Source organism: Typopeltis vanoorti, chromosome 18 (genome assembly GCF_054136105.1).
Source record: "Typopeltis vanoorti isolate ZY-2024b chromosome 18, IOZ_Tvanoo_1.0, whole genome shotgun sequence".
Classification (NCBI taxonomy): Eukaryota; Metazoa; Arthropoda; class Arachnida; order Uropygi; family Thelyphonidae; genus Typopeltis; species Typopeltis vanoorti.
Window position 1 is genome coordinate 16,807,635 of NC_143566.1, and position 18,852 is coordinate 16,826,486.

The 18,852-nt window shown below is 36.1% G+C and overlaps 1 protein-coding gene across 3 annotated transcripts in view; it reads left to right on the forward strand.

The window, feature by feature from the left end:
* Positions 1-18,852, forward strand: part of sd (TEA domain transcription factor 1 homolog scalloped) — a 336,647-nt gene that overhangs the window by 146,043 nt on the left and 171,752 nt on the right. For all 3 annotated transcript variants that reach the window (XM_090407968.1, XM_090407969.1, XM_090407971.1), the window contains exon 2: positions 10,841-11,170. In XM_090407968.1, the coding sequence (XP_090264094.1) occupies positions 10,841-11,170 (330 nt within the window). The remainder of the gene's footprint in view (positions 1-10,840; positions 11,171-18,852) is intronic.

Below are 18,852 nucleotides of genomic sequence, written 5' to 3' on the forward strand. Positions count from 1 at the left end.
TCGCTTATATATTGGCAACATTCATTGGCAATTTAAGAACACTACTACCTTACGCGTATAGCTAAAGCATATTGCATTTCTCCACTGTATTTTTATTTAATATTTATTTTTATTATTTTTTTCAACACGATCCAAAACGTTTGCAGAATGGACGCTGTCATATCTTTACACTTCTTTACACTCGCCCCTTCTGTTGTTTCCGTTTAGCTGTCATTAATCTGAGTCAGGCGCGTTCACAGAACAGCGTAGCTTGCATGCATAGCTGTCAAGTGTTTCGCCGATACTGCAGTTTTTTTCCTCAATGTATTGCCTTCCGTAACTTATGTAGGGTGACGAAATGAACATTTCTTAACTTCCGGTTAAGATCAGCCTATTTGTCTTTGTGCGCAAATCAATAACACAGAATTATTTCGTTAAATGTTCTCATCTATTTACTTTCTTCGCGCTAATAAATCATTTATAAATAAGTTTAACTTTTTTGTGTACGTTACTTTTTTATTGCATATGAATTTCGTTAGGTCATATTTAAAAACAATTCTTTGGGCTTATTTGTGGCTACCGGAGGGAAATTAATAATACCCACTCTAATATATTTTAATATGTTTGTAGACAATAGCATTAACAGTTCATAACAGCACCCTCTAGTGTAGAGAAACCTCACTAAAAGTGTTGCTTTATTGTTTATGCATTTATGTTACGGAAAAGCTGCAGAACTATTCAACATGCCTGCTTTCATTAGCGAGGTATAAGTTTATGTAAAAACTGCAAGCGGGCTTCAAAACTCATTCTTATTGGTCCTCCAGCGTTTAAAATTAACCGGAATTATTACGACTTTTTAAATAAGTCTGGCGGAAAATTGTCTCCGCGTTACTTACGATCTTTTTGAAGTTTATGTATTGGAACAGGTAACGTGCGGTCGTAGTCTCTGTTTGTTGTCAACGAACTGTTCACCTTTTGGCTATTAGGGTGCTATGGGGGTCACTTGCTGCCCAACACGAGATGCATGAGTCATCACTTGCCCGTGGGCAGAGAGACTCTCCTTTCTTCTTCCTTACAGAGCAACCCGGCCGAAGAAAGAGAGAGCGGTCAAGCACCTTTTTAGCGGTTGTTATCTGCGGTTACGGCTTCAACGGACGTGCCCGCTATACAGGTGATAAATTAGGCCCACAACACAAGACTATTGTGTGGTAATCTTTGCTCGGCGGGATGACTTTGTGGTCGGTGTCGTCGTATCCTGCCTGCTTGCGCGTTTATCTGGCCAAGGTTTGCGTTGTTTGAATCGCTAAAATTTTCCCAGACAGCCCTACTCTTGACACTTGTGCCCGCTGGCTGCGGACATGATTGGTGTGCGCTGTCACAACGCACGTTATTCTTGCTTATTAAACAGCACTTGAAGGCAATGATTGCACATACGGTGGCGTGTTTATTGCGTTTTACCACTGTTGCAGGTGCAGCAGCTTTTGCTGCTGTTGTTCTCTTTCTCACACGTCAATAGACAACACTCCAAAGCCTGTTTCTTCCCCGATTAACTACTTCACAATAACAAGGCGTTTATTGTTTCTTCTTAACTCTTTTTTCACTTTTATATACTGTGTTTCCCGTAGACTTTCTGTGCTGTAATAAGTCTCTCCAGTTTTAAACTACACAATCACGTTTAGAGAGAGAAAGAATGGGGGAGACAACTGATTGCCAGAAGTGGCAGAAAACAATATTTTTTGAAATGGGGGAGGACGCACATATAATAGAATGCTATGCATTGATATCGGAAATTTACTTTATTGTACGTAGTCTGTCTATAATAAACAGCATATTCTGGACCTTTACTTACACCACTGAAAACTCTTTCTCTGGTCATTCTTTCATAGAATAATGACCGAAGAAGCCCTTGATAATCATGACTTGACTTGAAAGGCCTGAGGCAGTCATTACGTTTCGTTAACGCAAGTGCACTGCGCTTTGACTTTGATAATTCCCAGCATTCCCTTCGCGTATTATTATTGTTATGAACAGTTGGCGTAATCTGTTATTTGAATCCTTATACTAAAAAGTTAATAATATTGTCAACATTATTAACGTACAAGGATTCAAGCAGTAAATGTTTTATTGGCAGTGGTTGCCAATAAACGTTTTTGTCCGATTAGATCTTTCAGCATTATTGACATCAGTTCGAGTCCGTTTGCATTACTAATCTATATAGTAAGGTAGAATGAGAAACAATTTCTCCTCGTATACAGGGAAGATCTACTGCTCAATGTCCTCTGGTGTGCCCACAAAAGTCACATAATATGACATCAGTTGGTTGTTCTATTGTCGTGGATACCGAAAAGAGAAACTCTAGAAAAATTGCAAAAAGCACATTTAAGGATTTATCTTTCATTTGTGTATTCAATAAATATTTTCAGACTTCAGTTTATCCTCGCATGAAATTGAGTTTAGGTTCAGATCATAATGCGGTCCACGAAAAAATCCGCTGGCTTTGAATGCGCTGAGTCCATTTGATGTTCCTTGTCATAAACTGTTAAAAGATCATCAGACTAAACTTTATTATGCCAGAAGTCGTTCTGTTGTTCTGCTGGAATGCGATTTGGAGCAGACACGAAGGAAGCGGATAGAAATAACCTTGTTCTGATTGTGCCAATTTTGAACAGGGGCCCGTTTCGATTATACTGCGGCCTCTTAAATAGTTACAGGACTGTACTGATAGCGAAAATTAGAACTTGTTATAATGGCTACGAGTTTGCTTAAGAATCCAATGTAGGAAGGGAGGGGGGAAGGAATACAAAAACTTTTCTTATGTGTATTCAAGGCCTTGAGAGATGATTTTCTTAACTGTACTGGATAAAAATTCCTCTCGTAGTGGTGACGGCGGTTGTGTGTGTGTGTGTGTGTGTGTGTGTGTGTGTGTGTGTGAGTGAGAGAGAGGGAGGTTTCGCCAAAGCTGCTCTACTGGGAGGATGCCCGTGGTGAATGGACTGTTGATAAACTAATGAACATTATATTAGTTACAATGAGAAGGGGGAGAGAGTCATTAAAGAAATAAAATAACGATAATAAAGATTGCGCAAGATTAATGAGGCAATACTTTTTCATAGACAAATTATTTTTCCCCTTTTATTATCATAAAAGTACCTTTTTTTTATTCGCGTAAGCGAAAAGGTAAATTATATATTGGATACGCTTCACTGAACAGGAAGAAACCAAACTTGCCAAAGAATAGCTTGTATTGATTGTCAAGTCAACAAACAACTCAACGTTGATCTGAAACTTCAGGAAGAAACAGTGTTGCAGGAAGACAAAGCTGTCCCCTCAAGATTACTTTACAACAACAGTTCCGAGCTTTTGTCTTTTGCCAAAATCAAAAATAACTTCCCACTAAACTAACAGCGTATCATTTGGCCTACGGCTGAACTGGAAATGTACGTTCTCTTTCTCTCTCTCTCTCTCTCTCTCTGCACGTCTGTGAAACACGCATGTCATTCTTTTGACACCCATGCCCTGTGTTCACTACTCTTGCACTTCAGATGCAAAGTGAAACAGAGAGGGAACTAATTGATATAACAGTAGAGGGAGGTGCCCTGTTTTCCGCCAGAACACTGAAAACAAGTACTGGAATACCTAAGTAACCGGCATGCAGTACATGTCGTGATCACGATGAAGGTGTCTAGTGTTCTGTGTTTGTGGATAACGGCAGCAGGGAAATGTTTAAATGAACGAACTCGTTTACGTGTGCGTGTGTGTGTGTGTGAGAGAGAGAGAGAGATTAATTAAGAGACAGAAGTACTCTCTCGAATGTATCCGGTCTTGCATCACATTTTCCTTGAAACAAAACGATCTTAGAATAAACAGTGAGGGGATATGCTTTTTTTCCCCTCCCTCCCTCCCTCTCGTGAGTACTAAATTTAAATGATAGAAATAATTCTTGCTACCTGATCATTGTCAATAATGAATAAAATGTAATATACTCTACACAACTGTCCATTCATTTGGCCTATCATCAAACGAGAAGGCATCAAATAAAAATATACAGAAAGCGTGAATAGAGATATCAACTCTGAGCCTTATCCTGAAATTTTGTGAGCTTTGTACGTCTGGAATTGATTCTTGATAGATGAGCGCAGAGTTAAATACTGTGAACTATTTTTGTACTGAGACACGCCACCAAACAAATATTTGTGATACTAAAAGTTTTCCTTATCATAGCGATGTTCACAGCTCCAAAATATCTCTAAAGCAAGCTACAATTTATGTCTCTGGACAATGCTCCAGCAATGGGCGAACCCGTATTACTTTTAGGATCGATATCTCTCATTCGAACGACTGATAAACCCAATCAATATTTTGTAAATTCCAGTTTGGGAATAACAACTAAATTCTTTAAGAATATGCAGCAAAAATTGTACAGATACTCAGTATTGGGTTTTTAAGCAATTGTCATGTTCCTGAAAATGCAATAAGTAATCAAAGTTTATTAATAATTGTAATTAAAAAAATACCTTTGGCCTTAATCGGCTCGGGAATGTCAATTAACAATACGTGTCCAAATTCGTTAAATCGGCCACAAAGAACAAAAACTAATTTTGCGTTTTAAACGAAGCTTGTATTGTTGATGTTATGCAGCAAATGGGTAGTTTCGCTATAAGTATGTCATAGTTAGCGACTCCAGTGAAGCCTACTCATTGTACTGATCCGAAAATGACATCAGAATGATTTCGGACAATCAACTTGGTGTCATTCTGATTAAGCTGGTAACTATTAACAATGACACGCAATCGAGGACATCACAAGTGAAGCAGCTCAGGTATTTCTACCAGATACATGCTACCGCGTGCGTTTTATGATTACGTTAATCATTGCCAATTAGTTGTTTTTTCTTCATTGCATATTATGCAGTGCACCGAATAACAACTGAACACATAGAAAAGAAACATTTAGAATATCTTGAATTTATTTTCGGTTAATTTTAATTTAAATTATACACCATTTTTGTTTAATTTTCCGTGCATTTCTAATAGTTACAAGTTCTGAGTTTTAAATGACCTTTTTTTTGTTGTTGCATATTCATGCATTATTATGTCTTCCATTTACGGTTGCTGTTTGTAATTTTAAATATTTGTGACTGATTTAAGAGCTTTTAGCAAATAATTGTTCTTCATAGGTATTTATAATAATAATAACAATAACTGAGCCCTCAGATATCCCCCCTGAGGGCCCAGTTTTGATATCCCCGAGTCCTCAGATGTCTCTTTTTGCATTTTTATACTATTAGTTTGTCAAGTTGCTCAATTCTCTAAATATTTTGCATCCTAAGCTGTTCTTATCACAGGGACAATACTCCGGTTTGAATGCTTATAATGCTACGACATATCTCTTATAAATACATCAAAATTATATTAATTTCTCATAGTAGAAAATTCAGGTAATGAATTATCTTACAGAAATTATCATTAGGTTTTTATGGCGTTTAGAATTCAATAAGCAAGCCCACGATCTCCATTCCACGGTTTTCAGGAGAAATATTCCGATGTTTCGTTTCCTCTCGAAACTGCGAACACATCGAATGGCTGACTATATTACTACAATTAAAAGACACCAGTGGAGTTTGTTGAAATGCGATTTAGACCACGCCATACAGCAAAGAATAAATAGTGACATATCAAAATACCCTCTGATGAATGAGTTTAAGAGAGCCACCTGATATAGAGAATTTTGATGATGCCATTCATAGGGGAGGGAATGACAAAAATGCACCGACATTTTAATTAATAGGTTGAAATAACTTGATGCATTACTGGATCAAATAAAACCGAGTGTAAAAAAAAAAAAAAAAAAAAACGTATGATGGACATTCTGTTGTGTTATGCATAACAATTATTTTAGTTACAAAATGTTAGATTTCATTTTGTTCATATGTCATTAACTTCGGTTTGGCTTCGCGAATTTCACTGGTTAGTATTTAGTTTCATAGTGTATTAAGAGTAAAATCGGGTAGGATTTCGAAATGATACAACGTTATATATTACATACGATAGCTAACTGTATAATAAATGAAATTGGAACATAATACAGATGAGTTAACAACGCAAAACTGAGTAAGCACAGTCGTTGTATCTCTACCAGAAGTGTTTTGTGATCTAAATATTGTATCACTTTAAGGAAATCAGCTATTATGTAATTCGTATGTTGTGCTGATCGTTGCTTAAAGCAGCTCAAACTTGAAACTTTAATATAAGAAATTTAAGAAAGGACTGCATAAAAAATGAAGAAATAAATCGACAAGCAGGCCTGGGAAGTTTGTTGGAAAGAGTAGAAAGACTCAGATTGCAAGAAGAATTTGGGAATTAGAAATGAAAGATGTGCAATCCAGAGACTGACCAAGAAACTCGATGGAAGGAGAGAATAAAAGGGTGGATGTCAACAGAAGAGGATTAATGTTGAAGACTACGGACGAAGAAATGTAGCTCAGTAGAAGAAACTAAATGAAGTGATGCTGCACTCGATCCGCATTGATTGAAAAGGGAGCCTGTTATAATAAATTAACTTTGTTAACTACATTAACTCAAAACGCTATAGTCCAGTAGCTACTCTAACAAATGATGACCGCTCTATTACGAAATGCATTTAAAAAAAAAAAAATAACTTTCAGATCTTTTTCGTTTAGTGCTTGTAATGTGCATTAATACAATATTTTAAAGAATTTTTAATTTTAAAAGAAAGATTGATAGCATGTTATTTATTTTCAAAATTAATCTATTAATAAACAGAAAATGAATACTATTTTCAAAGGTTTTTTTTAAAAGGAAGTCATAGTATATTGCATAGCGAAGCATTCTCAAAAAATGTGACATCATTCAGTATCGATGTGGTCAAAACTGATAACTAAGGATATCGCTGATACACTACTACTACAAAAAAAGAAGTAGTAGTGTATCAGCGATCGCAACAAACGTTTTCCCATTTTATATCCTGATGTCGCTATTCTACGATGCGAGTGTGATGCTGTTTATGTTGGGGTTACATTTTGGTTATACGGATCAAGGCAGCCGTTTCTTGAGCCAGCAGCACGCATGTAGAAGCCTGTTTTTTTTTTATTTACTTGATGCTTCTTGGGAAGAAACATCCCAGTTTCCTAATTTAAGGCTCAAAGATAATGTGTAAATTAAATATTTAGCAGGCCTCTCTCATTACAGCTAACCTGCTAACTGGTCGCTCAGTTCTTGGGTAATATGACACTGTGTGAAGATCACCATGAAAAATTTACCCCTCTGTGTGTCATCATGCGAATTAGAAATAATATTACTGAAGGAAATTGCCTGTATGGTGGTAAATGTATAGTCCGCAAAGATCTCGGTATATTCAAATACGCTTTCTGCAGATGGACTGTACTTCATTTGTAGACAGTGCAAACAAGCATTTAATTTACCTACTTTAGTTTTTCTTCTCTCTTAGGAGTGGAAACCATGATTCAACTACGGAAACAACTGGAACCATCTGATATAGAGAATGGTTAAAAAATATTTCTATAATATATAGCTTTTTTTAAAAATATTCACGACCCCCTTTTGCAGCTCAAATTGCTGAAAGTTATTTTCTTTTATAATTAAAAAAAATGATAAGGATACGCAGTTGATAATCATCGGACGAAATAAGATAGGCAATATTTTACATTCTTATGAATAATAAGAACAATTAGTAGAGCTGTAATCTTCATATTGCAAAGCGTTATACCAACGATATATTTTTAACACAAATATATGAAGGGAATATCAGCAACAAAGAACGATCAAGCCAGTATGCTGTACTGAACTGGAACAATCCCAATAGTTTCAAAGTCAGCGAATGTAATGCATAAATCAAAAGGGGATGTAAATTATCATTTATCTACCTGCTTATCGTGTCTTTGAGTCAAAATACGTCTGTGCTTGTTTATCAGATGTGAGGAGGAAAGTGTTCATAAATTCGCCCTTGTTTCACGTCCCTTCCCCACCAAATATGTAAGAAACACCGGCGTGTCTGGTAACAGCGGTTATAATGTAGGTTAGGGTCACAGCTGTAGGTTATCAGAAACAACTGCATTCATTTACAAGGTAAAGAAAGCTACGCCGTGTTGTTTAGGTTTGTGAAAAGGAAATGTTAATCCGTTTCGACCTTATGTTATGGATAGCTCTTGATGTATGAAGTTGACAAAACGCTCCACCTTCTTGAAAGCAACGTACGCTGCATTGAATTGGCTAAATTTTTTTAACTGGAGTTCGTTGTTTCAATTCTGGCTTAATTTTTACGACATTGATTTAAATCGCTTCTATAACACGATGAGTCTTCGGACTCCTTGGAGGTGTCACGAATAGTAATAATAACACCATTCGTGCTCTTCCTTAAAAAATACTGACAGCCATATTGGATTTTCATTTCCTAACAACGATTATTTTGTTTGATACTGAAAGTTTCTGATTATGGTATTGTAACGCCAGATTCCATTTCCTTATCATAAATGTTAATAACACATCATCTTCATTCCCTGGCATGCGTTCTCACCCGATGTACAGGATACTGATAGTCCGACATAATAAGTTTTTATTATTACTATTTTCCCATCAACAGTTTTTCTTCCAGACCAATCAGTTATTTGCCATATCCTCAAAAGTTTTTTCCCTTTCATTTCATTTTATTTTCTAAGGTAATTCGATCAATCTATCTTGCTTGGCCTTCCTCTGGGTCTTTTCTCCTGTCATTTTTTTCTTCGAATATCTCTTTGGATAGTCTCAACTTCCATTCCGTTTTAAATTAGCACACCATCTTAGATTTCTTCTTACACCTTCTAGAATATTAATATTGTCCAGTTCTTTCTTAATATATTCGTGTTTAATATGATTCGACCATAAATGCCATCTGTTCACTCGAATTTTTCCCAGAATCCCTCATATTTGTGGGCTTCAAGTTTTGATCATCTGTTTTATTTCAATCTCATTCTCAAATCCCGTTTTAGGATTCACAGTACAAAGAAGAGAGGCATTAATAATCGAAGTGTACATACTCTTTAAATTATTCATCCATTACTGTTTGTATTTTGGAATAAATTCGAGTGTTATCCCAAGAGACGACGAACAGAATGACCAACAGAGGTTGTTCTCTTATTTCTGTGTATTTTGAGCATCATTTAATCAAATGTGCAGTATGAGATTAGCCGAGTCATTCCTATGAGTATCCCCTATGCAAACAATCACTCGAAGCTCATTTAGCCTATATGAGCCTGGTTTCGTGTGACTGAAGCTTTATTCGCAGTTCTAATGTACATTCATAAGAAATGTAGTTAAGGGCTTCACTGAAATCCAAAATGCAATCTCCCCTTTCTTTTTAACTTTCCTTCTAAAGCACACCTAGTTGGTCATGGGCCAGATTTATCTCTATGTCCAAATCATTGTTAAACACGTTAAAGGTTCATTAATGAAACATTGGAAGAGTTATAATATTCACGTAAGATATCCTTCACCTTTATCTACCTCTACACAATTCAGTCAGTCCATAGTCCACTCAAGATATCATGGCCATTCCCATTATTTCGAAATTGGCCATTTCATCTAACTAAGCGCTATGATTTCACGGTGAAAGCCAGTATACATCATAATGAAGATGTCTGTTTGTCTGAAGTTGATGATAGACATGGGCAAAGGATGTTTTCTTGGGAAGTACTACAAATGCTGATCGGATTCGTTCCTTCATTGTGCCTGTCTTCTTAGATGACGCGGGTATGTTCCAGCAGGATACTGAGCCATGCCACATTGCTAGTATCATTCCAGGGAGGTTTTTCGAACCAGACTTCCAGGTGCTACCATGGTCGCCGAATAGGAATTCTATAAGACAATCTGGGTTTAGTTTGGATCGAGACATCTGGTGTTTGGAATCTTCCATCCCACACACTCGCAGATCGATGGGAAAAAGTAACCTTGATCACGTGATGCAACTTTCCTCCTGCAGTGTTCAGTGGTCTGTAAGGTGGCCATTCAAATCTATCAGATTCCGTTCTTGTATTGCCACTTACGACAGTACGGGGGTTCATAATATTTTGACTGAACTATGTATATATTTGCTTTTAGATGCATTAGGGCAGCACTAAACTTTCTGGCATCTTTACCATAAAATAAAATTAATTAATTAATTAATTAACTAACTGGGTGCCTTTTTGAATTATCGTAAAATTCTATTTAGCCTTTTTAATTTATTTCTTGGTGGCAAATATATATCCCATAGGCCTATTGCTTTAGCAGTGATATTTTAAGGGCTTTAACTGTAGTACAGTATTGTTCCAGATTATTGTGCTACTGGATACTAATGGTAACTGGCATCTGGTAGCATATTCAGATATAAGTCGGTATTGATTTGGCGAAAGAAAAACAGGAGTGAACTGAATGTTGACTAAATTTTTCAAGTCTTTTTTCCCCTCCAGTTTGTGTGTGCGTGTGTGTGTGTGTGTGTGTGTGCGCGCGCGAACGTCTAAGAATGAAACAATTACAACGACTGCAACTTAGCCATTATGGTACGTTTTTTTGAGCTTAATTAAACTCGTCAGGGTCTTTTTCATGATTTTGAGTTTTGTTAAAATTGTGGTTTCTTGAAGCATCTTTATTGGCGTTTCACCTTTAAGAAGCGTATTCCAATTTGGGTGAAATTATCAACTTTTTAACGACCGCCACTCTTGAAAGACTTTATGATGTTACTAGATAATTATGTGACTTTATATTTTAATAAAATATACTAATTGTAATTTGCCAGATTCTTGCTAAACAAAATAATCCAAATATTTTAGTTCACGAAGTTTTTATTATTTTTTTTTCCTTTCTTCTAGTGTGTGGCATCCCTTTGTCAACTGCCAAAATTTCGTCCCAGTGGAACTCTGTACCACCGGCCCCTCAGGGCACAACCCCCATGCCTCCTACAGGTGGAACTCCCGTACCACCAACGGCTCCGCCACCAACCTCTGGAGTTCCACCGCCAGACGCCAATGGCTCAGAGGACAGCAATAGCAAAGATAGTTGTTCCAAGGGCGACTTGCACAACAGCGATGCGGAGGGAGTTTGGAGTCCAGACATCGAACAGAGCTTCCAGGAAGCTTTAGCCATATATCCTCCTTGTGGTCGGCGGAAAATTATCCTCTCCGACGAAGGAAAAATGTACGGTGAGTAGACTACAAATATGCATTTCCCATGTGAATTCAATTTAGCTGCATTTTAATCGAATGTATCATCAGTATGATCGAATGGCTTCATTTTATTCTAACCTAATTACTGCCTGCTGATCTTTATGCCCCATGATGCAGTCAACTCTACTTATGTCGATCTCCTGAGACATCCTACCAAAATGCACTATAACCAATAATAATAATTAAAATAATAAAAAAAAACGCAGTCATGGTATTAATTTTCAGTTATGTACATGAGGCATTTTATTAGATGCTAAAAAGTAATATTTTATTATTTTATCTTATTTTTACTTTCTTATTTATTTATATTTATTTATTTATTTTTAAAGAATTAGAAATGATTGGTGAGTATTGTCTTTCTTATGATACTCACTGATTTCGGCTTTCAACATCGTCAAGAGTTAAGGTATCAACCTGAAAACATCGCGTTTTATCAGGCATAGAAACACATCGCCGAAGCACGTCCCTTTTCCTTGTGGCGGGGTGGTTAAAGTTTGAAAAATTGCAAATTTTTCCCCTTGTATTAATTTGACTCTTGCGTCATTACGAATTCCTACTGTTTCGGCCTTCGCTATTATTTGCAAGTACACTCTAACAGGTGTAAACTGCGCATGAATTTTTTAAAATCAAATAAATAAAAAGTTATAAACGAGATAAATTTATTGTCGAAGGATGCCACAGAAATCTGTTATAAACAAGATTGCCATAATCGAACATCTGCGGAAGGGTCGAATCGTTATACCACAAGATATGTTATAGCCGAGGCCGCTGTACATAAAGGTAATTGTATTTCTGTGTTATATGCTGAATGCACATATAACACAGAAATACGATAATAATAACAATAATATTAGCTGGTGTAGCCACTCGAGACCGACAACTTACATGTGTCTTCCCATCTTGAACAGGATATGAAATTAGATCTTCAAAAAAATAAGATCAAACAGCGATTTATAATCCTGAAATAGTCGGTCAAAAAAAATGATATTCGATGGATAATGAGACCGGAACAGATCAATATGGTCTATACCCGTAATTAGTTTTATGATGAAATAGTCGGTTATTTAGCTACTAGTGTGACACTAACTGATTGAGCGTGTATAATATCCCAAGTAGTTCATAATCGGTTAATTGTTGAGTGGATATGTTTATCCTGACACTCATGCGCAGTCCGAGATATAAACACACGTTTTCTTTTGTTCTGCAGTGTGTGTGTGTGTTGTCCGAGAGAGAGCCATGACTCAATTCTGGCAGTGTTGTATTTTAAATATGTTCATGACAGAAAAGTGTCATTTTGGGTACGATTGTCGATGTTCATTACAGTATTTTTAACCCTTTGTTGTTGCATGGCATACGAAGTTCCCGTGTATGCGTTGTCACAAAACTTCCAGTCAATGGAAATTGTAATTTCGGCGAGCAGGCTTTGGCCACGGACCCCCATCAATATAGAGCCGTAGGGCGCTCCTCCCATCATCGCCAATAGAAACGCAAAACTGGTACTGAACACACGCTTTTCGCTCAGCAGTCAGTGGGGAGGCGATTAAGTCACTAAATAGGCCCAATAATCGATTTTTTACAGGTGTATCGCAGTGCACGTGCACATTCTATGATTGCTATTGTTTAGGTACTTGGCCGTTAGTTACCGTTGGGCACGCGAGGCTTGGCAGGAAGTAGTAAAGTTGCGACATTGAACTCTCCCGCTGGAGCAGTCGCTAATGGGCCAAATCTGTGGGCAGGGAGGGACAATTGTAATGGTAGTTGCGTTATTGCTACCTGCTAATTATTTCTTTAGATGGAATTTTCCTTGTTTTGACGAAGAGGTTATGTACTGGTTACTCTGGAGAGAGACGGAAAAGAACATGGTAACATGAATGACTATACTTCAAACCCAAGAGGAGGTTTAGATGCTCTTTTTAGTAGTGACATCACGAAAGGAACCGGAAAAGAAGCAAAACAGTTTGTAATAGAATTTTGACACCACGGATATGTTCTCTGCAAACGAAACATCATGTTAAGCATAACGTGCAACTGGTACAAAAACAAAAAAAAAAAATGCAACAGTACCCAAAGTTTTTTTTTTTTTTTTTTTTTTTTTAACGTGGCGTAATTTTGTATTTATTGTAGTTTGTGTGGGAAACCCAGACAAAACATAATTGGTCTAGATTGAGTTCCTTGCTTTGCTGACAGGTTTCGAACCCGGGTTGTTGGCCGTTCGGAGTTACGGGCGAAGCAGATAAGGCCATGAGATCATTTTATGGTGTCTGTAAATTCTTCTGGTCAGTTTGCCTGATTTGGGAAAAAAAAAAAAAAAAAACAGTTTTCCTCCGTAGAAGACCGGCTAACTGACCTTCACATGAAAAGGGAAAAAAAAAAAAAAACCTAACAGTTTTCGCGACCTAGATGGTATTCGAACGCGCATCTTTTCAATCAGAGGACATACCGACGGAGCTACGGAGACTTTAACCTAACTTTCCAAATAAAGTTCTGTAAGTCACGCTATATATTTGCATCATTTTCGCTGTTTATAATTTCAGTTTCAAAATCTCATGAATGCTACAAATACAATAACAGAAGTTTAAAACAGCATTGATTAAATTTTATTTCATTTTTTTAGAATGACAATGAATATGCATACAGAAAAATTTTGCAAACCGACGCCCGTTCGCACCGCGGCGAATGCAGTTACACCTCTGGCTGTCATAATGTGCTGTGCATCATCTTACTGTTAGTTTTCGACAGTGCAATAAATAAGTTATATGGTTATTGTTAAAGATACCAAGCTATTTTAAATATAAACCTGGCTTTTTTTTTTTTACTCCATTTCCCAAGTAAGCAAACAGACAAGTCAGTCAAGTTTGCGCCTGCAAGTGTTGTAAGTCTAGCTGACCCTGCACGTAGTGCAAGTCAAGGCAACTCGTGGTAAAGGTAGAATAAGCTCTGATCACTATTCTTAATATTTACCCTTAATGCAAAGCACATCTCCTGGAGGAGATGTATGATGCTATGTATTAAAGGCAAGGGGCCATTACCCAGACCGGTTTCGACCTTTATTGAGGTCTCGTCAGTGGGAGCCAGACTAAGAATTACTAAGTTTTAAGTAATACAGAGCTTATAAGTATTTTACCAAAACAAGTTACCATAAGGTGCTTTGACCTTATTTATATGGTTATTTTCATATGTTTGACGCAGAAGCAACAAGCCGTTTTATGTTTCTTAATTAAAGGTTATTTGATCGGACCTTGAAAATGGAAAACAGCAGTCATACAAAGAAAGAGGCACACTACACATAGCTCCTGCCAATAAATAACTGCCCTTGAGAAAAATTTATGACAGTTTAGAGATTAGTCATGCTCTAAAGAAGGTCAGTAAGATTTTAGCAATTAAAAAGTTAAAAAAAAACTTGGCAGCATGACTATATTATGACATGGTTCTAAAAGGGACAATCGCTGATCAATACGATGTCATTTATCAGTGTTACTCATCACATTTGTTTCATATAACTGCGATCAGTGTTTATTGCAGCTGATACAACGTTCAACTGCAATAAAATAATAGTTTTGAATAACACACGGACTTCCCATCGTTAACTGCAATCCTTCTGGGCTGGATGCACAGATCGGTATTGCAAAAGCCTTCTGGCACGTTCTGTATTGTGGAGTTCAAGCTGTAATTTTATTTAATAATTTTAGTACCTCCCAATGGGAATATTTTTTTGGTTTATTGTTTTCTTTTGTAATTCTGAACACGTCATACAGATTCATTGAAACGGGTGTCGTGTCATATCTTTGTTCACATCTCCAGCAAACATGCGATATAATTCTGAGCATCGTTTCTAATAAACATGAACTATAAAAACATAATATAGATGACGCACTCACTTATGTTAATATGAATCCTCTTGATAAAAACAAGCGCTTAAAATAAAGTCGGACAAAAAATAAAATAAAGAGAAAAGGAAAACCAGTTGTCCAGTTATCTTGTAACCTAACTCCTCCCAGGATGAAAACTGGTGGCCTGTGGCTTAAGCTACAATTAAGTTGCCTAGTTTTCTGCACATGCGGTCGCTCACCCATGTATTCCTTTTTTACCTCTTTGCTGACTGCTAAAAGTACTTGAACAGAGTTGAAAATAAAGGGCGCGTATGAAAATCTTTATTGGATCTAGGTGTTATTAAATCGTCATATTGGCAGTCGTACGCACACATAGCTATGTGTGTCCCATGTCAGTAAATAATTAGTATTCAGGATAGTATATGATAACCTAAAGTTGTTAGTCACTTTTTATTAGCGAAATTAACGGTTCCAGAAAGCCAAAAAAACCCGAATATAGACTGCGTGCATAGTTTTTATTTTATTTATTTATTTTTTTAATAGGAATCATATATTTAATTTTAGTCCAAACTGGACAATTTGATTTACTACTCTCCCCAGTGTGACGTTTAAACTGTAAATGTAATGTAAGTATTTTTATTTTTGTTTCCATTATTGGTTGCATCTATCTATACGTTCCATTACATCAGTCTAGTAAACTGTTGCCATAACAGCACGCGCCTAAAAGTTCATAATTTAGCAGCTATTAATATACGTTTTTATTTGTTCGCTGCTTTTAGTATTAAATACTGTAATTCCATTCAGATGTCACGCGAGTAAAGATTATTATTTGAGTTATAAAAAAAAGCAGAATTTATTCTGGGGCAGTTTTTTTATTATTTATTTATTTATTTAGATTGATAGTGACCATTAACTGAAGATTTTGAAACTCTTGCATGGCTTTTATCATGAGATTGATTCATACAAGGTTTTTTAAATCACTGACATAAACATTTTCCAATTAATCAACAGCGTGAGCCATAAAGTTAATTCATGAGGTTCTTGAGTTTAATAATTTATGGGTATCAAATCAACATATGTAGAAACTGCTGTACATGATTTTTTTTAATCAAAGCAAAAATCATTTTTTCTAAAAATAATCGTTTGATTATTGAATGTTAGCTGGATAAAATAATTATATTTATATATTTAATCGGATTTTAAGAATGGATTCGGCGACAGAAGTCATCATTTCCTTGATACTATAAATATTGACATGAATGGTAAACAAATGATTTCTTTTTATATGAAAAAGTTCCGTAAATTTGCAATACAGTACTGAGTGAAGTACTAATTTGGTGATGGTTCAGATGTCAATATATGCATTACATCACCCCGTCAACGAGAATCGATACGCATAAAATAACATATGCCTTAAATTACCCTGGAGGTTGAGTGGGAATATATATACATACCCCCCCCCCCCCCCATGGCTGTATTCAGAGAGAGAGACTTGGCATCTCTCCCTACAAAAATGGCAGTCTGAAATCTGATAACTGTTCACCATTCTTTCTATTAATCGTTTCTTTTTTATTTATCGCTCCCTATACCTTTCTATTGGCATGTTATTTATAATGCATCATTATTACTGTTTATAATTACAGGAAAACTACCCCCCCCCTTGCTTAAATGCAAGTAAACTTCAAAATGTTGTCCCTGAGCACATCTGAGGAGGTGGGATAAAGACAAGACCAAATTACGCTTTATATAGCCATTGTGCATCGGGCTGCAATTACGGATGACGGCGCAATTTATGTGAGTGCTAGCGTAAGCTAATGCAGCGACTGAAGGATCTGTCGCCAGTGGAGCCCTCAGGCCAGCTCCTTGTGAGTCAAGTTAGGGATTTGCAAGCGAGGTAAGCCCACTTCCTGTCACGTGTGTCGACAGAACTAGTTCTACTTGTTCCTAGGTAGCTTCAGGCAATGGGGAGTCATTTGCTACACCTGGCACCACTCCTGAGGTGATGGCTTTACCAGCCACAACTCGACATGATGAACCTAACAAACAGTACTTTCTCAAGGTCTGACTCACTCGCCTAATTGCAGCCAGGTTAGCTTTTTTTTTGTGTATTTCTTTTTTCCTTTTTTTTTTTTTATGTGTGTGGAGCTTTCTTACTGGCTGACATAAAATTTAATTTGTATGTGCACGGCCCATCACTGAACTAACAGGCGAAACACAACGTACACAAGAAGTACCCTTTCTTGGATGAATTTAGCTTGGTGTTGCTATTTACATATAAATCTCATAATCAGCTTCACAATATTCCCTTATATTTAGTATGAGAGGATTTAGGGTGCATACACGTAGAACAACTGACACATCTAGGGCGCATTACATTTTATAGAAAACAATTATTTTTTCCCGGCTTTTTTTTCTTCTTTTTTCTGTGTGTGTGTGTGTGTGTGTGTGTGTGTGTGTGTGTGTTCTATTGAACTTTCATGGGCCAAGAGGAGCTCCCATGGATTATATTTAGTCACAATTTTGACTATTAATCCTGGTATGATAATTTTTCTTTATAGTATATTCAGCTGTATTTATATGATTTAAAAATAGTAATGCGACTTAAAAATTTGAAATAAGGGATTAGTGAAAACTGAAGTAAATTATATCAATTAAACAAAGGCCTGGATATGTCATAGTTGCGAATCCTCCAATAATTATGCTCAAATATATGCTCAATGCAGGCACAAAGCTGTTGACCTATGCAGCACTTTTAATTAATTTATTATTTTGTACTTGTAATTTTTGCTGATATGCAAAAAAAAAAAAAATCCATTTTGACTCAGTTGGTGGATCCTGATTAGCTTAGATATAGGGATTATTAGTTGTTTTCTACTTTGTATACAGATCTCTATTATAACGAAATGACTGAAATGAATCTGAAATGACATTCAGATTCATTAGCGACTTTCGGTGAATTTTAAATTTACTGTTGCACACAAATGTTTATCCCACTTATTAAAGATCGGTAACATATAGCACATTTTCAATACTACATGTAGGGCTGCAGATTACATAAATTAGTATTCCAAATACGGAACTTTTTCACAAGCAACTTCAGGCTTTAATAAGCTCGAGTGGTAGTCTCGCACTGGGCGACGAAAATTGTCTTCATGTAATATTTCGAGTGAAGATCACTTTTTCAAAATATTTTTCAGAAATTAAAATTAAACCAGAAACATGCGGCAAAGAATTATTTTAAAAGCTGTTTTTATCGAATACGAACTTCTCATGGTTGGTATCTTCAAACTAGGCTGCATGTATATAGAAGCTAATGATGACTTCATATTAATGGCCTTAGTATCCCATAATGCAAAGTATACATTCTTTCGGACGTATATAATACTATGCATGTATATTATATTGAATATAAAATTGAATATATTGAAAATTTGAATATAATGGCGATCTATATACAGTGCAAAAAACATAATCAGTAAACGCTATATCTTAGCTAATACATTATTTATTTCACAATTATATATAAATAGAAGATGCTTTACAATGAAAGCATTATATTACTTAAGTTGAATTCGATGAATACGGAGTTCGTTTAATTTTTTGAGGCTGCAAAGTTGTTTTAAGGAGTTTACTTTCACTTGTTTGAAATAGTTAAATCTTTAATGCTTACTAGTTTTTTTTTTTTTTTCTTTTCAACACTCATAAGCGACGTTAATATTCTGCGCATAAAAGCAGAGTGAAATTCAATCTTCGTAGATCTACTAATGGAATAGAAATCTAAAGATACCATTTAAAGGAACTGGAAATTTTAAGAAGCAGATATTTTTA